This window comes from Thunnus albacares, chromosome 14, assembly GCF_914725855.1.
Source record: "Thunnus albacares chromosome 14, fThuAlb1.1, whole genome shotgun sequence".
Lineage (NCBI taxonomy): Eukaryota > Metazoa > Chordata > Actinopteri > Scombriformes > Scombridae > Thunnus > Thunnus albacares.
This window is the reverse complement of record NC_058119.1, coordinates 12059410-12082706: the sequence shown is the minus strand read 5'-3', so window position 1 is coordinate 12082706 and position 23297 is coordinate 12059410. Positions and strand designations below refer to the sequence as shown.

Genomic DNA, 23297 nt, shown 5'->3' with positions numbered 1-23297 from the left:
TGAATTTGAAAAACAGCCTTCTTGTACTGTGAGCACATACACCATTCTGCACACAGTAAAGGTCAAACATTGAAGTGAAATATTAGGCAAAACACATTTTGAGTGGATTATGTGGTTATCGAAACCACACAGAGCATCGTGACTGCAATGTGGCAATGTTTTTTGTTGTTTTTTTTCCACAAAGAATTTATTTTAGCTCTACCAAGTCAGACCATATATATCACAAACCTGACAGCCTTTGGCCCTCCGCTCCGTGGCACTTGATTACTGTCCCTGCTTTAAATATTAATGCGCTCACAGAGAAATCATCGCTCTACGTGTCGCCTAGCAACCACGTCGTTGAGCTGCTGCTCCCAAGGACGGCGGTGCAAAGCGGGAAAAAAAATAAAAAGGTATTAATATTATTTGTAAATGTGTGTGTTTCATTTTGCGAGTTTGTCGTGCCGAGTAACGACTCGCTGTTCTAAAAGAAAATGAGTGTCTGCTTACCACCAGGAGTTTAAAATGTTATTGTGGTAAGTGCTGGTTTAAATAGAACTTTGATATTGTCAAAGTAAGTATGTTATATATCATGAACGTTTCCTCAGCGCGGATGTATCTTAAACTGGGCGGCCAACAATAAAAATAAACGACTCTGGAAGTGACCAAATATTGACAGGTGAGGTCTATTTAGAGCCCCACATGTTAATACATATTAAATTACCCATCATTTTCATGCTATTACAGCTAAAATTCAAAAAATTTGTGGCCTGAATATATTTGATAACAGCTACCCTTATCTTAATATGGTCAGCATTTTTTGGTTAAATCTATTAAATACAGTATGTATGGTGAAAAAAGTAGTGCCGTAATATTCTGTCGTGTCACAGCATATGGTGTTAAATTAACGGTCCGAAAGGATGTAAAAGCATGGTCTTTGCTGTTCTGTTATATTATTATAAGCAGGGAGGAGAGGGGTGAGTTTTTACAGATGGACTACTTGAATGCAGTGGTTATGCTCATGCCCGGATACGTAGGCAGTGACTTCATACTCATTTTTCAGTGCACGTCCAGTGGCCGTCGATCCTGTACAAGAATGGATATGTCGCCAAGAAAACGAATAAGCTATTCTGTATCTGCGCTGTATACGCGTTAGATAACGTACGGGCATGAAAGGAAACGTCTCATATGTCCGTATTCATCAATGGACTTTTCGATTGAGCTGCTGAAATACGTTTTTTTTTTTTTTTCAAAGCCGCGGTGCGTTCACTTACTGTCACACTGCTTCATAAATGAAGATGGGCTGTATCAAATGATAATGATCGACGCACGATCGATTACAGATGGTAGGTTATTTTTTCTCAACATCGATATAAATTATCCAAGCTGTATAATGGCTTGAACTCTAGATACCATAGGAAAACCGATGTATGCATTATTCTTCTGTATTTCAGCAGACGTTGTGTGTGTGTGTGTGTATGTGTGTATGTGTGTTGGGGGGGGGGGGGGGTATAATTGGTCAAATGCATTGGTGCATAGCTATAGCCTACTGTAGCTTATGTGTATCACAGCTTCTAATTTAATGTTATATAACGTAATACTGTTAATTGCTCCCTTTCAATAACTGCAAGCATGAAATGTGATTTTCTGCACGATATAATGTCTAATCTATGACTTTGTATCCTTTGTAGCACTCTCCCAAGGTGGCAGCAATGGCGGAGGCATCCTCATGTGCTCCTTCCATACAGAGGAATAATAATGTTCAAATCCATAACTGTGGGATCCTTATAAATTGTAAATAATACCATGAACACCACTGTTACACCATCGGACCTGGTGGATGTGCCAAGACAGCAGAACTTCAATGGCACCCTAGGCACGCAGACCCCTTCCGGTTGGGCCGTCATCCATACTGCTACCTTGACCTTCTGCTCTCTCCTCCTCATCTTCATCTTCTGCCTGGGCTCTTATGGGAATCTTGTGGTGTTCTTGTCCTTTTTCGACCCAGCGTTTCGCAAGTTCCGCACTAACTTTGACTTCATGATCCTCAACCTATCCTTTTGTGACTTGTTCATTTGCTGTGTGACCGCCCCCATGTTTGCGCTGGTGCTCTTCCTGGATGCAGGCGGAGGGGATGGCGTGTCAAAGAGTTTCTGCTTTGCCTTCCACTTGACCAGCTCGGGCTTCATCATCATGTCCCTGGAGACGGTGGCTGTCATTGCCTTGCACAGACTGCGCATGGTCCTGGGGCAGCAACCTAACCGCACCGCCTCCTTCCCCTGCACATTGGCCCTCACTGCCCTGCTGTGGACATCCAGCTTCACCATGGCTGCCCTCCTTACCATGCGAGCATACCCACGCAGAGATGGACCTTGTTTGCCCCACTTTGGCCTGGGAGGTGGAAAGGCCAGAGTTGTGTTGTATGTCTACTTGGCAGACTTTGCCTTCTGTGTAGCTGTGGTTTCTGTATCCTATCTGATGATTGCTCAGACACTGCGGAAGAATGCACAAGTGAGGAAATGTCCCATCATCACCGTCGATGCCACATGCCCTCCGCCCCCGCCACCTCTCATTGCAGCAGGCTTTGAGAGCATGCAGTGTGCTGTTCAGGGCCCTTCTCTCTACTGTAACCAGACTTACAACAAACTGCAGAATGTTCAGACACACTCTTATGCCAACAGGACCAGCCAGCCTCTGGTTCCAGGGGCTGCCCAAGGAGCCACCTGCTGTCAGCTAGTGTCCACAGTCAACTTGGCCACAGCCAAAGACTCTAAGGCAGTTGTCACCTGTGTAGTTATAGTGTTCTCTGTGCTGCTTTGCTGCTTGCCAATGGGAATTTCACTGGCACAGGATGTTTTGTCACCGGAAAGTAGCTTTGCTCATTACCAGTTTGAACTGTGCGGCTTTGTGCTCATTTTTCTCAAGTCGGGCATCAATCCCTTTGTGTACTCACGTAACAGTGCAGGCCTCCGCCGCCGTGTGCTGTGCTGTGTTCAGTGGGCAGCACTGGGGTTTCTCTGTTGCAAGCAAAAGACTCGCCTGCACGCGATGGGAAAGGGCAGTCTGGAAGTCAATAGAAATAAATCCTCCCATCATGAGACCAATTCAGCCTATGTACTGTCACCCAAGCCTCAGAGGAGGCTGGTAGACCAGGCTTGTGGGCCAAGTCACTCCAGAGACTGTGCTGGTAGTCCAAGGGCCACGGGTGTGCGCAAACTTCGCCCCCCAAGTACATCTACACCTATCAACACCCGCATTGAGCCCTACTACAGTATATACAACAGCAGTCCCTCTGCAGGGCCCAGCTCCCCCACCAGCCTGCAGCCTGTCAGCTCTCAGACATTTGCCTTTGCCAAGTCTTATGTAGCCATGCACTACCACACTCACCAAGACGCACTACAAGACTTTGAAAGCACCTCAGTGCACCAGATCCCCATTCCCTCAGTCTAAACAAAGAGCTGCCAAACAGAAGGGTTTGGACAATCTCACCATGGCTTTAAATACAATGTGAATCAAAAGAGTAACACAATAACAGCCGATCTTATGTATTTGGACTCAGTATTAACCATTTGTTCTCTTCTACAGTGGAAATACATGTAAAGTTTACATGAGTGGAAACATTAAAGAAGCAGAATTAGACGCAAGAGATTTGTAATGAAAGTGTCTGTTACAAAAAGTTATTATTGTTATTGAATGGACTTATTGACCTTTTTCAACAGATACTGCATTTTCACATAATTTTACCCCTGTGTTGCGCACGCATGTGCCATTATAACCCAAGACTCTGTAGGTTTTCATCGCAGCCAGAGACTGCAATAGTGGGTTTCACTGCTGCCTCCTCTCTGGTTGATGTTGTTGAGCACTGCAATCAGCTGCTGTAGTGTCAGGCTGCTATAAAACCCCGCACAGGCCCACACATGGCTGTTGATGGCATGTGGTTGCACTTTGATGGACTTTTTGCTTCTTAACAAAATTGTATTTGTGAACCTCATACACTTTTTAACTCAATAAATGTTTGGCAAGTGCAGTGGATCTGTGCTTTCACTGTTTTAACATTAATTTGCAGCAGAGTCAGTGGAATAGAAATGTTATAGAAATGTTAGAAATAGGAATATTTTCATCACAGGTCCATTTACAGCTGTTGCTTTCAATATCACATGATTTTCATCAGTGGGATGAAGTTTGCCCAGTTGTCATGGAATTGTAGATGTTCATATTTCTATTTTTTCGGCAAACTTTAAGGACTACTCATCCATATAAATGATGAAGATAATATGATTGAAAGCTCCAGAACAACTTCTAAATGGACCTTGTGGTGATATTGCTTTCTCAATTGCTATTTCCAATCAAGAATGAACTTTGAACCTCAGATAGAGATGCAGGTTGCCTATCAGTATGTTAGTCCTCATGTCTGCTGGGATTATACACCTGTCATTATGCTCATGTTAAGGATATGAAAACCTTTTATGGCTCACTGCTATTGTTTTTCTTTGACATATGAATATAAGAGAAAATCTGCTGATTTTCTTCTTTAGAAAGTATTTCAGTAAATGTCCACATGCTTAGCTTTTAAATGAGTGCTGACCTGGAGGTCTTTGCTGCATATAGTGAAGTTAAGGCTTTAGAAATTTTTTGAAAATTAAAAATGCTGGAGTTTGACAATGCAAATAACTTCAGTGGCTGCTGCTCTACATCTTGGTGTTGATTTGACCTTAAATTGTGAAGACACTTATACTGTACCAATTGTTTTATTTTGAATAAATGGAAAAAAAGGTTTGCATTAAGAGATATTATACTATACTCATGGTGTCAGCGCCCTCTGGTGGCCTTAAATTCACCATGGCAACTTAAACCAGATGTCCTTCATTGGGGGATCAACATACAGTGTGTTCTTTCCAGGAGGGAAATGACAGGCTTATTATTTTACAAGTGCCTCACATGGTTCACTCTGATGCCATGTTTTTAAAGAGTGAGGTCACTTAATTATAAAAAACTTTATTTCTGCCAATGAGATGGCAACTGACTAGATATCCCTTGACATAATAAACAAATGTTTCCATGCTGTCTTTATATCTAAGTCAAATATTGGTACTGTGGTAATGCAAAACTATAAATGAGATTTCATGTTTTAGTTTTATTCTTTGCTGCAAAGGTATTGGTTTTGTCCCTGTGATACAGCAGTGATCCAGATCCCAGTGTGCATATTCATAAAACCACAGAATACCTCTTATAGGGACCCACAGACATTCTGTATATCAAACTTAAACAAATTTTTAATCAAATACTCGCTTTTTTTTTTTTTTGCTATTCCACAGCATCCTCTAACACATAAGTTACACTCACTCATTCTCTAAATTAACACAGCACACATTCTCACTGCTGCATAACATTTTCAGACTTGCCTTTTCTCATATCTACAAGTGCAAAATCAAGCAGCTAATCATTTCATATCACCCCCCTCCATACACACACACACACACACACACACACACACACACACACACACACACAATACAGAATTTAAACAATAAAACTTAGAACTTAGACAATAAAACCACCATGAGTTTTGTTGATTCCCCTGATGCTTACGAATCCCCTGATTCATCACTCCTTTGCCACAAATTAACACAAAGTGAAAGCGTAGATATGAAGTACAAGCAATAAATCCACTTCCTCATGGAGTGAGGTGTCGGCCCCGTTTCCTTTTGTTTTCACAAAGTCTGAACTAACTGGCTGGAGGATGAAGCATGGCCCATTGCACAGATCAGGGCCTCTGGTGGGTCTCTGCTCCTGGGCTCCATGAAGTCCAGCTTCAAGATCAACTTTCACCACCATTTAACCTCTATATTGACTTTTAGTGCAGCGTCATGGGTACCTCTCTTCCTCCACCACACATGCTTCTGTCTTTCTTCGAGTGAACCGTTCTCTGTCTGTCCTCTCCATGTCCTTCATACGCTCTCACTGTCATATGATCTTTGTCAATTTAGCTGGAGACTGAGAGAAGTCCATATTCATCTGCGGTGTCAAGTATCCTGCATATTACCGGAGACTCAACCTGAGAAAAAGAAAAGGACATCAATCACCTGTAGGTTGACCTCCTCCCTCTTTTTATTATTCCTGTGGCTGCATCAGCATCATTAGATGAAGAAGACATTTGCAGCCAGTAGTTGTTATATGGTATGAATAGATACTTGATAGACAGAATTGAAGGCTGTTTAACTCAGAATAGTGATTCCCAAACTTTTTTCTGTCTTGCCCTCCTAGGAAGCTGAGAAAATTTCACACCTCCCTGATGCATGATTTAAAAATAAAATTATCAGGAACACAAGCTGCATGTTTCTCATTAGTTTCTGATGTGCAAACGAAACATATAAATTCAACTACAGGTGTTTACAGTCAAATATGATGAATTTTATCAATGTCACCAGTTTTTCTCCCTTTATTGTCAAATACTTTTGGTTTTTCTAACCTGAATCTTTATAGCTTTGCTACAATCCTTTTTTCTTTATTGTTTCCAAATAAATAAATCAGACTCACAGACCTTTTTCACAGCACTTGTTTTGACTTGTCATAGCAGGAAAAGCACAGGTGGAATTTATTAACATTAACGATGGCTCAGTTTCAGTAATTACTGCAATGCATTGCAGCAATTAATAATGTTATTACTGTCACCTGTGTTTGACATGTTAAAATGTCTGCTGTAAATAACTTTCATTAAACTGGTCATATGCACCCTCCTGAACTAGGGTGTAAATGAATTAATAGGTTATAATTCAAAATAATACTTTTTCTTTCATTCCAAACTGAAGTTAACCTCATCATGTTGTGAAGGGAGTGTGTTTTTCAGTGAATGCGACTCACTGGTTACTGGTGAACTTACCCCTAGGATGTACTGACAAGTCTGAGGCTCCAGCATATAGACAGTGACAGCATGGGGAGACTCAGACTCCTTACATCTGACAGATAGAAGAGAAATGAGATGAGTGAATCAATAGGGAAACATCAGGGTATTGTCTTTCTCATGCGTTGACTCGGCAGTGACACTGAACTGGTGCTGTTTACTCACTTGAGCTTGACAATGACTTGTCTGGGCTTCCCTGTCAGATCACACACATCCCCGTGCCCATAAAAGTGGGAAACCAACCTACAGTGGAAAACAGAGAGAAATTAACAACAGCAGGGTTTTATTTGAATCCAGGTTAGGGTTTAAAGTTATGGCATACTTGACTTTCTGCACTCCATCATCCTTGAGCTGGTAGGATCGGGCGACGTTCTTCTTGGCCCAATCAATATGCTCCTCAGCATTCCAGCTCCCAACCACCACAATGTTCTTCCCTTGCTCTTTATCCTTAGAAACCGAGGAACATTTATATCTGGTTAAAGATGCAATGTTCATACTTTTATGCAATTAAAAATCTAAAACTTTTACATATTTGACAGCCAAGTAGAGCTTAAAAGATTACTCAATAAATCAACACCCATTTTGATTGTTAAAATAAGTTTTTTAGCAAAAGCACCAAAACATTTAACAGTTGTCAATTGTGAATGTTTTCTACTTTTCTTTGTCTTATGTGAAAACTGGATTGTTTTCTAGTCATTTGAGGACATCAGCTTGGGCTTTAAGAAACTATGTTGGGTAATTTTTTGACATTTTATAGACCTAACTAAGAGAAAATAATCATCAGATTGACTGAATGGTTGTTGCCCAACAGCTAAGTTGAAAAGCTTAAGCTGATACTACAAATACATTTGATTTTACATTTGACTCTTACCTCATGGTACTGATGGACATGCTTTCCGTAACAGAATTCATATTTCCACCACCCTACCCCCTGAAACACACACATTAAGATGATTATATGCTACTGTGTAGTTTAGTAAACACTATTCAGTGCTATGGCTGAGTATGCCTCACCCCGTGCAGACAGTATGAACCACTAAGGAACTCCTTGATCAACTGGTCATCTGTCAGGCGAGAGATATGAGTGGTGCCGACAGTGACCTGAGTCTGCCCACCCACAGTCATGGGTTTGTGAGTGGAAGTGAAGGCCTCTTCTCTCACAGGTGAGGCCTCCTCCTGCAACATATCATAGATATAAATGAGTTGGGTGTAATCTGTACACACAGTACCCATTTTTCCTTCCCTTGTCTTGTCTGTGAATCTCTCACCTCTCTGTTCTCAGCGGTGGTGCTGAAAGGAGGTTTGAGCTGCTCTTCTGTCTCCTTATCCAACTGGGCGAGCCGCTGAGGCTGCAGAGGGGAGCCGGCCAAAGCCTGGCAGAAGATGGCATTCACCGGGGAGGACTTGAACCTGCAGGGAATAATATCAAGTTTGGAAACACTAAGATGTAAGCAGGAATCTCATCTGCTGGAAAATGTATTTCAAAAGAACCCTGACACACAAAAACAGCAATTCACAATATCCAAAACAGAGGCATATTCCTTGAAGCACAAGTTGTTGTGACAGCTCTACCTGTATTTTGGGTGTGCACAGAGCAGTGGGGTCAGCACCACCACCTCATATTCACAGGTCGTGACCTCAGCAACAGACAGGATCTCATGCTTGGCCTCTGGATGACAGACGTACAGCACAGATGTCGCGCGTGGCTGGTTCTGTTTCAGCACACAAGGAGTCCCATTGCCCATCTCCAACGAATAGTACGGAGTAAGCTGACCCTCTATGTTCTTAGAGGGCACCTGGACGCCAGAGCAAAAAGAGAACAAAACAGACAAGAGGCGACAAATGTGAGAGGTGACAGCAAGCCTGGCAGATTTGGTTGGTTTTTAAGTTGTGTTATTTTACTTACTTCTGTTTCAGCTGCTGATTTGACATTTTCTGCTTCTTCAACTTTATCTGAAAAAATCCTTGCTTTAGCTCTCAATATCACTGTAACAATATTGAGAAAATGTATCATAAAAAATACATAAAAAATGTACCTGTCTCTGTAGTTTGGCTCTTCTGTGCCATATTCCCCAGGAAGTACTCCTGAACACTTATTTTCTGTGGAAACACACGATTACTTTCAGCACATACTGTACTAAGAGGTAGCTTCTGAAAACAATTTTATCCAATCAGAATACTAACCTGACCCGTCTCCTTCTCTTCATGATACTGTCTTATATGCTTTCCATGACACACTTCATATGTCCAGTATGACTCAATCTGCAATGTTATCGAGAAAAGAGAATGTTTTTGGTTATGCTCTGCTAATGTGGCATGACCTCCAGCTGAACACAGTTTCAGTTTTGACTGAGAGTAGTAGGGAAATTAGACCAAAATAGAAGTGAAACATCACTAGTCTCACCCTGTAAGAGCAGCTGCTTCGTTTGAATAGTGGATCCAGGAGTTCTCCTGGACTGGGCCCACCGTACTCCTTATCATCATCCTGAGACGACAAAAGACACCAGACAAATGCCCCAATGTGACGGAGACAAGGCAGCATATAGGGAGGTGTGCAAGTCATTGCAAGAGGAATACAGAACAAAAAATAGCATAATGTAGATTGTTATCATATAATTAAAATTAACACTCCCATTCACAGCAGCACCCTACTTCTAGAGGAAGAGAGAGACATCTAAGTTGTCTGATCATGTGAGTGTATTGAAGCTCAGTCAATGAAAGACACAGCCTGGTCTGATACAACAAGATAGTACACACTACAGACGGCACATCTCTCTTAACAAAACTGCAGAGTAATCCAAAATTTCACCTTACTAAAATTTTTAAAGAATGAATAAAGAATGCTTTGTTTCTCAACTTTTATAACTTACAGCGTACCTTACAGAATACCGAACAGAATCTGGGTTGTGACCCAGACAGAAAATACTTAATATAGCAGGCTTGCATTACCTTATGAGATAAAGTCGAGCTGTCTAAAATGACTTCATTGTCAGCTGTCTAGGCCACTATCGAGCTGCTCTGCCTTGTATGTGAATAACCTGTGTCATTATGTCTGCAATTTATTATTATTATGGGGGCAATAAAATCCCTACACCTAATTTCTTATGAAACACTTTATATATATGTATGAGCTGATTAAGAAAGGGACAGTCCTATACCTGTTTAAACTAGTGAGAACATTTTAATCCTGCATTAAATGTAAACAGACAAAGCCTGACGGGGCTCTCAGCCTCTTACCTCGTCTCCAGCTGTCAGGGAGGGCAGGAGGCATTTGTACTTCTCCTTCTCTGTTGTTGTCATAATGACGAAGTCATCTTCGCGGTAAAGTGCACCTGATGTTGGCTGCAATTTAATAAACACACGCTAGTTAGCTGAAGGCATAACGTCAGGTACAAAAGAAAGAGGAACCTGATTGTGAAGATAGCACTCCACAGCTACGTTGGTCACAGTTAACACTTCTTCCAGCTGATAACAATGTGTTCTTCATACTTTCATACCAGCGAGAATTCAGCGCCCGGCCAGGTGATTTTAAAAGGGATTTCGTCCGTAAAGGACGGATAACCCCCTCTGTTCGCAGAGACGCCGCTGCAGACCTCCAGCAACCCACTGAGGAGCACCAGCAGCAGCCCGGCCATCATCTCCTGTCCCGGCTGCTGAGCTCCTACAGCCCGCTCCTCATGTAAGACACCGGACTCACTTCACACTAACACCTGCCTGTGTGAGTAACTCAAAGCTACTACAAAGTCTGACAAGAGTCGGGTTTAGACAGACGTAAGGATATAACTGAGTGAAGCGGATGTTAAGATGTCAATACACTACAAATATACAGGAAGTGAGCTGTTTACTTGCCACGTCGTGTTCCGCCTTTTTGTTGGGATGAAATAACAGCAGCGTCCCCTAGTGGCAGGATGAGATATTGACAGTTGTGCACATTTAGAGAGCAAAAAGCTAAATAATTCTTGGATTTTTGAAAGTAGCAGAAATAATACTCTCTTTTTAATTAAACAGAGGTTTTAGTATATTATAGTTTTGTGTTTTAGCCTATCGTGTTTCTCTACAGTCCGATATGAAACATGACTACTAGTCCAAAACTGCATATCCATCAGTAGGAATTTCCCCTGTGGCATCATATATGGCGATTCACTCTCACTCTGTATTTATTATGTGAATTATAATTTCAGCTTGTTCAGCTAAAAGTTCAGCTTGACTATCAAATGCCAAAATTTACATGCAATTATGCAGAATATAATAATTACATTATCTAAAATATTTATATCACTGACATTTACATTTGTCTGATACAATAGTTGATTATTGCATAGCAGGGTTTTCACACTGACCACAAGACGCATAGTGATACAACTTTTAACCTCTTAAATCCCCTATTGCAAGATCCTTTTGTGCAGCCAAACATTTATAAACCCATAGAACGTCATTTTAAATTCTTGTAGGGATCCCAAAATGTCCAAAAATAGAAAATATGTCAGGCTGAATGTTGGGGGAATGGTCTCAAGTCTGTTGAATAAGATGATTTTTCAACCATAAAGCTAAGGGGAGATAAAGTAGGAAAACTCGATGTTAAGGCATACATAGATAGTACAATATAAAAACCAAATTTAAAAGTCAGTTTAAATATGTTTTTTACAAGAGGATACTGAAATTGCTGTGTGAAGTTGCCAGTCATGCCACATTTTATGATCCAAATTAAAGAGATCAACCTTTATTTATCTCTTTAATATCAAGGTGTTATAATCTGTAATGACGCTGGCACAAGTAAACAGACCTTTTTTGTCTTAGAAATACATAATAATCCATGCACACATGTAGACATCAGAAATGAAAACAGCAGTTTATTGTATCTGACTATTGTGCAAAAAGGCTATGAATAGAGCATCACAGACTTCTCCATCTGCCCCCAAAAAAGCCAATTATGTTATCATATCTAAGATCTTTTGAGAAGAAACTTCTGTTGAATGGTGTTTTCATGGATCAAACACCATTCCCCCTAGGTCTTGTGAAAACTAACCACATCCTCATATGCTGAGAACAGTACCCATAAAGCTGTTACTAAATGCAGACCACAGCTGGCCCGAAGCATTAGGCTCCTTTTGAGTTTAAATGCTTGAGTGGTTTCCAGATCATGTAGAAACAAAATAAAGGCAGATTGCCTCATCTCTGTCCCCCAGTGGATGGTTTTAGAAGTATTAATTGTGTCAGTGTGAGCAGATGTTTAAGGATGTCTCACAATTATTATTATTATTATTACTAGTATTATAAGGACTCTATGCTGGTCACAAGATTAAAGACAGTATGAAGATAATAGATCCTGCTGAGGAGATTTACTCAGCATCTCCAGGATATTATGTCGGCTGACTTATGTGCAAGCAATGGTGAGAGCAGTTTGATGCCAACATGATGTGTCCTTACTCTTTTGTCCTGTGACTCTGTTGATTCAGCATTGTCGTGTGCGTTGAATGACGATAAATAATCCCCCCACCCGACCTGAACGGTTCACACAGAAACAGTTCTCAGTTAGCAGGAAATTTAAGACATAGACCTTGAAAATATGTGGCATTGCATTTCACTGTCAGGGGGAAATGTAGAGAGCGCCTTGGACTGATGGAAACATAGGGAGTCTCAACCTGAGAAGGGCATTTTTTCCACCTGTTGGTGGAGCTGTTGATATGAGAATGGGCAGCACATACAGCCAGGAGAAAGGAGAGAGATTATAACAGAGATTTTGAGACAAAGAGTGAGAGGATTAGGAGCAGAAAAGGGATATGGAGGAACAGGGAAGGATACAAGCAAGAGAACATCCCATTAGAACATTCACCAACTACAACCACTCCCCTCTGCTTACATACATACAGCTTCTACTCACATCTGTCTTCCATGTATATAATACATATAGGTGTAAATATGTATGCAGACATGTATGTCTGTATGTAAGTTTCATACAGACATACATACATGCATACGGCACATACATACAGATAGATAGATAGAGTATAATACATTTTGTTTCCATGGTAACTGTTATTTTGCAACTGAATTATTATGTATTCTAACAGGGTGCTTTTTTAAAATGATTTTTCTCGTCTGTTTATTTGATAAACAACATACTTCGGAGTGATCATATTTCTCTCGGACAGATTGTTTAAAAATGGCTAATTTTCATGTCATCATGACAGTTCATTCTCGACTTTGCAAACAGGAGTTTGAGAAAAACATTTCTTAACTCAAGGTCCACTCACTGGATTTTTCAACCGCATTTCATAGTCTTCCTCAGCAGATGGAGTTTTTCTAAGCTGTGATGGAATTTGCTCAGCTGTCCGTTCTCGCAGGCGTCAGTTACTGTGAACTCCACTCCATCATTTGTGGAAAACCGTAAGATGTGGTTGAAAGCTCTTGAAAAAGCTAGTAAGTGGACCTTTAGTTGAGATTTTCTTATTAAAGCTATAGCTCCACACACTTAATAATTTGCCTTCTTGCTGAGTTAGGTGAGAAGGTCAATACAACTCTCATGTCTGTACGGTAAATATGTAGCTTGAGCCAGCAGCCAATTAGCTTAGCTTAGCATAAAGAGTTGAAACACCCTGGCTCCGTAAAATGGTGTTGTTGTTGTTTTTACACTTCAATTTTTGTACAGATTAAACAAATGAGATAAAAAATTGTTCATTTGTGAACTTTAGATGTGCTGGTAGGTGTATTTTGTTACCTTTGGACAGAGCCAATGTAGCTGTTTCCCCCTTTTTAAGCTAAGCTAAGCTAACTGGCTATAAATGAATGGAAGCAGAATCATACTCACAGTTGAATATTTTCCAAAACTTTTTTGTCTGTGCATTTAGTGCATTTATGTGTCCTAAAAAGAACCTAAAATCTAAAAAGAATTGGTAATTGAGACACAATCAGCTCAAGTGAGTCAAAAGTTTTTTCCGTGTCTCTTCCTCTGTGGTTGCGCACAGACTTTTTCAGAAGCCTGACTGGCGGAAACTTACCTGAATTCACCACTTTGAAATAAGCATTTTCATTTATTTCACTGCCACCCGTGGGGTGAACTTGATTTGCATAGATGCCTTTCACACACCCTCACCTTATGCATAATTGATACAACTGTCATTTCCCCAACCATAATAACATCATTCCAAAGGAAGCAGGGAGAAATGAATCTTGGCATTTGAAGGTCTCAAGCGAGATTAAGATGTCTCCTGAGCTGTCACCCAAAAATACACATAGAATATGTCAGACGTCAGATCAATATTGTCACTTTGGGTAGATTGTCTTAATGACATTCAATATTGATTTGGGTGGAGCAATTCTACATGTTGTATTTCTTTTGTCATTTTAAGTCTCCCTTGTTAAAACTGTTTGTCCTTCACTTGGAGTCCATACAATATGTCTTATCAATCAATTATGATTTATTGTAGTGCTCACATTACTGATGCCAGCTTGTTTATTTCTTTATTTGCACAATTAAACAAAGCAGCAGAAACACAACAACAAAAGAGAAGAAGCAAATTGTGTAGGTGAGATTTAGAAAACCCCTAGAGGCTTATAGAAGGAATCTCACCTCAATACGCTTTATAAGCAAATACAAAAGTCATGTAATCCACAGCAACCATAGGATCAACAATCAAACATAAAATTGGCAGCATAAATCAAGCAAAGACATAAAATAAATAAAATAATGTAGTGAGGGTATGTGTGTGAAGCCTGTAAAACTTATTAACATCACATAATGCTTTTTTGTGTTAATTACTTAATCTCCATTTGTGTACTGAGTTTGAAAACACCAAACAGATTTTACAATTTTGAATAATCCTCAGCAAACTGGTAGGTATGTTTACCAGCATCAGGAGTGAAGTGTCAGAACATGTGGTACGCATCCTGATATGCATTTTAAAGCTTGCTTGAGCAAACTCCCCTAATTCTGTCTGCTCTGCATGTACACAGCTGTCACTCAAGCACCTGTTGTGTTTTAGACAAACTAAATCTCTGTGTTACAGGCTAAATCTCGAATCTTGTAAAGGGCTACTGCTTGAATAAATGCTGCGAAGAAGCAAAACAAGTCGCCGAAACATGAGAGAAATGGATTTAACCATGCCAGTGGATCAGAGTGCAGCTCTTCACACCCCCGCAGAGAAGGTAATGAGAGAGTATTTTTGTTTGGATGGATCTGGATAGGCTCCAGATATTCACAGAGCTAGTCCTCACTGTATTTGCCTGTGACCAAGGTTTAGCTCTTCTATGAGATTATCAAAGAAGGGTCATTGGAGGAGCATGTCTGAGACCCTGAATGCATCAAAATGGCACTTAGCCCATAATTAAATTCATAACAGCCATGTTTTATATCAATCAAAAACTGAGGTTACAGTTCTTATAGGATAAATGTTTGGGTATTCATGGGTTGACGCTATTCTTACATGAATACAAACTTTGTCTGAGTTATTCGAATGTGATATTTTTTTTATATACAGCCCTGTTTGTTCCATAAAGCTCCCTGCTTGGGAAAACCTCTAATTACAGCTTCATCACAACTAAAGCAGCCCATCCAACCATGACCATTCTCTGAGGTGACCACAGATGTTTATGTAAATATTGTGTGCATTGTCTGAGACTTTAAGCTGTTATCCGCCAGTCTCGAGAAGCTACGCTGGAACACAAAAGTCAGTGAAACCCCAGAAGTGCGTTTTGTCTAGAAGGAACTTCAGAAAGTGGGTTAACTACTTGAGAATGCATCCTAAGCAGTGTGCATAAGCTAGAGGAGCTTAGGGAAGCTTGTGGAGACTTTGAGAGAGAAAATCATTTAGTGTTTCTTCACAGTTTGAAAGTTATTGGCACAAAAACACTGCAAGGTGATGAACAGAGCTCTTGACCGACTGGACAGAAAATGGACACTGAGATTCTATGGATATTTTGATCAATAATAACACTCAGCAGCTATAAATGCAGGAAAAGAAAAAGCAGGATTAGGGAGTAAGCCAGATAACTCTGAAAACAATTAAGCTATATCCTACTGATATTGATTAGAATCTTTAAAAAAAAACAACACGTTTATTAGGCTCAACTACTACTCAGTAATGCATGTTGGTATTTGGAAGGAACTATTTCAAGAGATATTTCCTTACCCATAATTGGCTCCAAACAAATAACACCTATGACATTTTGCATATAAGACATTATATCTTCTACTGTTTCCTTTGCTGAAAAACAGCACACATTCCTCCAAATGAACATATGTAAGAAAGCGCTCTTTTACTATCCTCTACAAAACTATTTTCAAAGCAAATAAATACATTGCTCTTTCAACATACATCTTTATCTTGCTGATCAGCAGTACAGTATGCGTTGTATTCACTGAGTCATTTATATTCAACTGGCTGCCCTGGCGTTATTGATGCAAAGAAACCCTACATAATCCATCATCATTTGAATGCAGTCGCAAGATCTCATTGTCACCAATTTGGCCTGCAGATGGGTTTAATTGGCTGAGATATGTGAGGGATGATGGCTTCTTCCATTTTATGTATGAGTTCACTGTCTACCATTTAGCTGATATGTAAAGCATTCACTACATCAGACTGATGGCTGACAGTTAAAGAAAAACAAGGCAATAGTTTAATGCAGGCCTATATGATTTATCCTTTAGCATTTTGATACTTCAAAATAGCGAGGCGTTTAAGGATTAAAAAAGCTATAAAAATAAATATTCATACTAAGTAGACAACCTAACCTAATCTCTAAAATATAAAAAAAAACATCCAGAAAGACAAAGCCTCATTGTTTCAATGAAAACCAGCACATATGTGAAACTGTACAACTATAAAATGTGTGCATCATGGCAGACAGTCCAATGATGCTAAGTCAAAGTTAACTTAATTAAACCCTAAGTACATGTTGTAGATATTATTCACTATTTTCTGTTTAATCTATGCAATAGTCTCATATTTAACAAACCACATGTATTTGTATGCATGTGACAAAATAATATATAGCAATAAGTGATCACTGTGTTTAGTATGCAGACCATTTTCCTCTATTACACTTTGTTCTAATGTTCGTTATACTGTATGTACTGCCTCTGCAAGTTAAGAGAGTGACTCTAATTGATTTTAAATTGAGGTTCATATTCTGCCAAATCAAAAGAGGCACATTTCCATTATGCACATTATTATTTTATCCCATTTATTCAGGTATATTTGGCTTCATAAATGGCCAATATTCCACAGTCTTGCACTAAACCCATGTTGTACGCAGGTTACTGAAGGTGTCTCCCCAAGGGCCCAAAACTCCTCAGAACTCGTCTTTCTGGCTCACCACACGCAATGTTTACTTACTATCCTGTTTGTTCAACACTAGAATACGAAACACAGAAACCACATGTTTCATTTTCACTTCGCGTGCACAGCTGTTGCAGCTGCTATTTTCCAAATCATTTTCCTTCAACACTGCTGCTACTTCTTTCCTTCAGACTCCAAAGTTTTTTCTTAACTTCACCCCTGACATCAGTTTGCCAGCAGTCATAAAGCCACAGCAAACTATTTAGTAAACAATGTATGGTGTTAACACTCAGATGAAAAAGACATGCTTAAAGTATATTGGCAGGTTGATATCACACTGCCTCTTTTCCAAATGGCACAAGGAATCTGACCTTTTCATGATCTCAGCACTGTCAAAAGATGACCTTTGTGCACAGCATCACGTAGTCATTGTGTGTGAGTTAGATCCTTTAGACAAGGTGCAAGCCTTGCCTTTTCAAAATTACTTGTCAATAGCAACATGGTGGGCCAAATAAAAAATGTGTGATTGTGCATGACGTTATGACTTAGCCATATGGTTTTTCTGACAATGATTTGGTGTCTTAAGGTTTTTTTGGTTAGAATCACAGGAAAAAAATGTTCAGAGACAAATTTACTCCCAGTTCTTTGGCATTGATGAAGGCAGTAACTGAATCTCTAGTGAATAAAAAATAAATAAATTCAAACACCCACATAAAATCTGTTTATGTTTTTTTTCAAGACATTCTCACACCTCTTTTTCGGGGAGTTGAGAAACTTGGTAAATCAATAAACTGTTATAGTTCTTGGTTTGTGGGTGTAACCTGAGGGAATTGTAGAAAAAGGAAGGGGAGGTTGAGAACGGGCAGCTTCCCTGGTGGGTAAAGGTGAGTCTGTTAGCCTGATGGGTTGTTCACTCTGCAGATGTCACCTGGTCATTATCTTGAGGCAGCCATCTGCCAGCTGGTCCTGCAGGGCCTGGCTCTCAGTCTTCTGGGCCCTGTGTGACTGGCAGCATCCATGCTGCTTTCTCTTCTATTCTGACCTGCTACTCCACCTGCCTCCACGTGTCCAAAAGGCCGGGCTGGTCAGGACCAGAGGGAAGACAGGGGACACACACAGAGATACAAAAACGCAAGCTTTGAACTCTCTGCCACAACCTAAACTGGGATAAATTAATGATGCATCTGCAGTTTTTACCTGGGCTCCCCTCACAGCTGACTGCTTGGCTTCTCACCCCGGGCACTGCTGGGATGCAGAGGTATGCTGCCAAAATAAACTCCAGCCTCCCCAATCGTCACACTGATTTCACTGATTTTACCTAGAAAGTGCTCGACATGAATATTCTATTTCTTTAAATTATCTGTTGAGAAAATCCTTAGATACTAAAGCTAATGAAGGGAGAGGTTACATCACAAAGTTAATTGTCAGCCCTTAAATCTTCCAGAAAATGTCTCAGGGCGGGTAATTATCTTGGAAAATTAGAGCCTTACTTTTGGACACAATCATGCCCTCCTTCAAAGTGTTGGATTTGGCTGTGACTTCTGCTTTCAAGATGTAATTTTGACTTGATAGTGTTTTAGGTTAACCTCGTTACAATGAGAATTAATTTCTGAATCTTTTTGAATATCACTGAGAAATGAAGTACATTCACTTACATGTTGTACATTCACTATTTTCCATTTCTTGCCCTTCATCGTGAGTAGACATAGGCCTAGTTGCACTAATAAGAGTGCATGATGATGATTTTGACTTAAAGCTTTATTGATCATATTTTTATTTTAACAGTGGAGCAAATGGTACACAGACAAAGTTAGTGACTAACTGGTGAACAAAGTGAAGCATTTATCAGCTGAGGAGCCTGTGAGGACCAACACAAGGCTAAAAGAAGAGTGAATATTGCTCTTGAAATTCGTTCGGATGCCAAATACTGTTTCTGCATGTCTGCCGAATGTGTAAATAGGTGACTGTAGCTAACATGTTTGCCATATCAGCATCATAAGATGATAATATGGCAAAGTTGTATTTATAGCTCGCTGCTGTCCCCAAGTGGCCAAAATATCAATTGATGCAGGTTCAAAGATATCAACATTTTGGGACAACATTTGTTTGCTTTCTTTCCAATTTAGATGAGAAGATCAATATAAGTCTTTTGTCTGTCTGGTAAGTGTGAAACGAGCTGGGTGACTATAAGCCTAGCTTAGCATAAAGACTGGAAGCAAGGGAAACAAGTAGCATGAATCTCTCCAAAGTTAAAAAAACAGCACCTGTGTTAAGTTAACACAATGTATCCTGTTTGTTAAATCTGTACACAAACAGAAATGTAAAAAAAAACAACAGTTTTTTGGTTTTAAGCCCATGACACTACACAAAAAGGTATCCTAAGGTGAAAGAGACATGCTCTTTAAAACAGGACAAACTGAGAAAATAACAAAACACAAAGGCTACATACTAAAACCTCAACTTCAGCACCCAGTTTATTATTAAACTGCACATAGCACACTGTGGCAGAAATTTAAAGATGAATTCACAGAGAACAAGTTGTCTTTTACAGTTTTATTGCAATAAACAAAGTTCACATTTGCAAATGCAGATCTCCAAGTTTGTTAGACTGAAAGAGAGACTGTAAAAGTTCAGTGTCGTGCCGCGTGCGTCACAATCATCCCATATTAGTCACCCTAATAGGTTTCTTTTAATTAATTCACCATCTCTCTAGGGCATTTCTTTTCGTCTTCTGAGAATTAAGAGTTGAAAGCTGAATCCTTATCTGCCTTTCCTCCCTGAGAACTTTCCCTCTCTGCCTTCTGTCTAATGAGAAGCAAAAGTTACGGTGACCAAGTCTCACAGCTCACCTTTGATGGTACCTGTTGGGAACATTTTCACACGGGAAGCAGAAAGCACAAAGTCTTACAATGTGCTTTTGGCTATAAAGGCAGTATAACATAATCTCAAGACAATAACATAAGATTATAAATTTCCATTTCAACACTCAATAAAAATCAAAGAGACACAAAGGATCTCAGATTTCTTGAGTCCAGCTTTCTCTTGACACACTGCTCATTAACCACTATTTTAGAGTGTATTTGATGAAATATTTTTTTTATGTTTTGATTCACCCCTGCCAGTGAATGAATAATTGTACTTGAAACCAGACTTTCATTAGGTGAAATGGTCTCACTTAGAGGGGAATGGAGCACTCTTTTCTACTGACAGAAGGGTCTATTTTAAATTAAATATCTCGTGGAGTAGCTTTTAGTATTTTCTCATTAGGAAGGACAGATGCTTTGTCCACTGTTAAATCTCAGCTAATATCACAGGCTACAATAGTACACACCATGCAGCGTTAGGTTGATATTACAATAAAAATGACAGGAAAAGTGAACATTTCATTGTAAAAAAGTTGTTTCTCTCTTTGACCTATTTTTCTCTTTAACAGCAAACTTTGTTTAGGACAACAGAAAGTCATGCACTCTTTTCTTTAGTCCTGCTGTGTCACACATGCTGATAACAGGGATTGTTTCGGGACAAATTCACAGATAACCATTCAGGTGAAACCTATAAACACACTCATCTTCTTCCTGCCAGTAAGGTCCAGGAGGCTTTCAATTTTTTTTAGAATCTCAACTTTCATTTTTACTGACCAAAAAATACCATTACTGGCTAATATACACACACAAACACACAAACACACGCTTGCACACCTTTGATCTTATAGCCTCGGTAATTCTGATATTTCATCCTTGACCCAGTTTGAACTCGGGACCTGCAGTAATGTGCTGGACATGAATGGCTGCGTGGGCAATCTGCTCCTCCTTTCCTTCTGTTGTTTTTTGGATCAGTTATGCTGTTGTTCTGGAGGACGGCACACCACAACTTGAGGCTTGGCTGTGTTTCCAGTCCCTGATATAGAAAGGAGAACCATGATTGTGGGAGGCCCACCCTCTAACCTGCCTGTACCCCTGGCAGCCAGAACGGGCCAGCTGGTACAATCAGCAACCCTGACAGATGACCTGCTGAGTGGATACTTTTAGCTCATGATTCACCCATCATTATACAAACATACCATATAAACCAAGCCTTCTCTCGTTACCCTAGCATCCTATATTATGTTAAATATAATTCTGGCTCTAAAAAAAACACAGATTTAGACATGTTGTGTACTTGCCTCCTTAAAAGATCAAGAAAAAATAAAGTCTATACATTTGTTTTCCTGTTTGTCTTAAAATGATTTCCTGTTATCTTCTGGTCTGCTTTGTTGTTTTCTTATCCGCGAACATAAGTAGCCAAACATAGATGGTATCTCACGCAAGGATACTGTCCATAAACAATGGAGTTTAATCTGGAAAAAAAATGTTTTCGACTGTGATTGGCAAATGCCAGGTTTCAGAAGAAAAACCTATTTTCGACCAGCATGACCAATTTGTGCCAGTAATCATGCAGGAAGAAATCTTTTGTTGAAGAGGAAGAGACACTAAATTAAAACAGTAACCACAAACATTAAACTGTAGTGCCACAGGTTATGATGTGTTTAATCTCAGGGCACAGTCTTGCTTCCTTTACTTGCTCTTTTACAGTATGTTTTCGCTATCTCTGTTACAATCCCCACCCACACAGATAACCTAGGGCATGATGCCATATACTGTAGTTCATGTGCATTCTGGGGGCTGTTTCAAAGCATCCTGGGAAAAGTAGTAAGTAACTAAATTAAGTAAAGGGGGCATTTAGATACAAAACCTACCATGCACATGACAAACTGATTACATATTGCAACAGTGTGGGTTTTTAAATGTAATGTAAATTAAATGTTAATAGTTTCATGATCCTCCTGTTCTCAAAGGCAAAACCTTTCCTTTAAGATAAATCATACATTTTTGAGAGTGAGAAGATCTTTTCTCATTTGCTTTGTAATTTGTTCATTATTATTTGCTATGAACCATAAATGTTCTAGATAGGCTTTAATTTCTATTAATTTCTCTCACATTCTTTGATCTTATCAATATTTTCCTTCAATATTGAATGAAATTGTAATTAATCTTCAACAATGACTGATTATTCTTTCTGTAGAAACCACATCAAAAATAGAAAATGCTTTGTTGATAAAAAAAAAAATGTACGCACAAGATGAAAGTTGGATTGATTTATTAAGCATTTGATCCATATGAACAAATCTAGTGTGAAAATATAGTGAAATACAATAATTGAATTTTTTTTGTAGGATTCAAGCCCATTCAGACTCCACTAATTAAAATTCTCAAGTGTATTATATCCTGGTGCTCTGTATATAGATGAATCGCTTCCGTGCACAGTAGCCATAAAATTCAGTATTAAACTGCTGTCTGTTTGAATTATATTCTGTCTGTTTATATGATCTGATGTGCTATGACACATTCAATTTGAACAGAGATCAGTGTGAGCACAGATTGAATTTGAACTGCATAGATATGAATTTCTCAGGCTTACACTCAGCAGCTGAATTTAAATTTCTTGAATGTAGCAATTTCAAACTGAAAGCAAACACTTGGATTTGAATGTAACAATTATTGAAATGAACCAACTTACAAACAATTATAGCAGCTTACTCAATTCATATTCAAATTTCTTTAATTCAGACCGAGCTATAAGCGCCGAACATCTGGACGGAACTTTTGTTCCCTAAGTGACTGGAAGACAGCTGCCTCCTCCAAGGCTGCCAACAGTGGTCTGACACTCTTCACGTAGCCAACTGCGAGCCATGTGGCACTGTGCCTTTCTCGTCTCCTCAGCCAGTGAACAAGTCTTCTTTACACTCAGTGAAAGGGATGCAAATTGCATCTTATAGCTGCTAATACCATGGTGAACGGAGCTCTCAGATAGGTTTGTTACTGTGCAGATAAAACAGTGTAATGCCTGCTTGTATGGGATTAAATTTGTGTCATAATAATTTAACAAAATCTCCCAAAATTGAACAAAAAATAGATAAATTAATTGAAAGTGGATAAAAACAAATTGAAACCAAAAAATGACCTTAAAGGCAAAACTTACAATAAAATTATACAAGAGTGAAACATTTGAACACTTTTCTTTCACTGATCAGGATTTCTTGTTTTTGGTCACTTTTTCCAATTTCACTGCTGAATTTTTCAGAAAAGTGAGAATACTGT

The 23297-nt window shown here is 39.4% G+C and overlaps 2 protein-coding genes across 5 annotated transcripts; one reads left to right on the top strand and one right to left on the bottom strand.

Moving 5' to 3' along the window:
- The first annotated feature begins 109 nt into the window (after window positions 1-109).
- On the top strand, window positions 110-5393 carry gpr75 (G protein-coupled receptor 75). The gene is made up of 2 exons (XM_044373112.1): window positions 110-1325; window positions 1671-5393. The coding sequence occupies exon 2, from the start codon at window positions 1786-1788 to the stop codon at window positions 3427-3429; it is 1644 nt and encodes a 547-aa protein (XP_044229047.1). The 5' UTR covers window positions 110-1325; window positions 1671-1785; the 3' UTR covers window positions 3430-5393.
- On the bottom strand, window positions 5235-13840 carry erlec1 (endoplasmic reticulum lectin 1). 4 transcript variants are annotated; one of them, XM_044373115.1, is made up of 15 exons: window positions 13689-13840; window positions 12308-12382; window positions 10118-10222; window positions 9285-9365; window positions 9065-9142; window positions 8917-8980; window positions 8787-8833; window positions 8453-8676; window positions 8149-8290; window positions 7895-8056; window positions 7752-7811; window positions 7203-7327; window positions 7046-7123; window positions 6860-6935; window positions 5235-6034 (listed from the first exon to the last, which is right to left on the bottom strand). In XM_044373115.1, exons 1-15 carry the CDS (start codon window positions 13722-13724, stop codon window positions 5963-5965), a joined length of 1425 nt encoding a protein of 474 aa, XP_044229050.1. In that variant the 5' UTR covers window positions 13725-13840; the 3' UTR covers window positions 5235-5962. The 4 variants fall into 4 exon arrangements, with proteins under 4 accessions (XP_044229050.1, XP_044229048.1, XP_044229051.1 ...); XM_044373113.1 differs by lacking the exon at window positions 13689-13840 and adding an exon at window positions 10378-10777; XM_044373116.1 differs by lacking the exon at window positions 12308-12382 and having other exon boundaries at window positions 13689-13839.
- Window positions 13841-23297: the final 9457 nt, after the last annotated feature.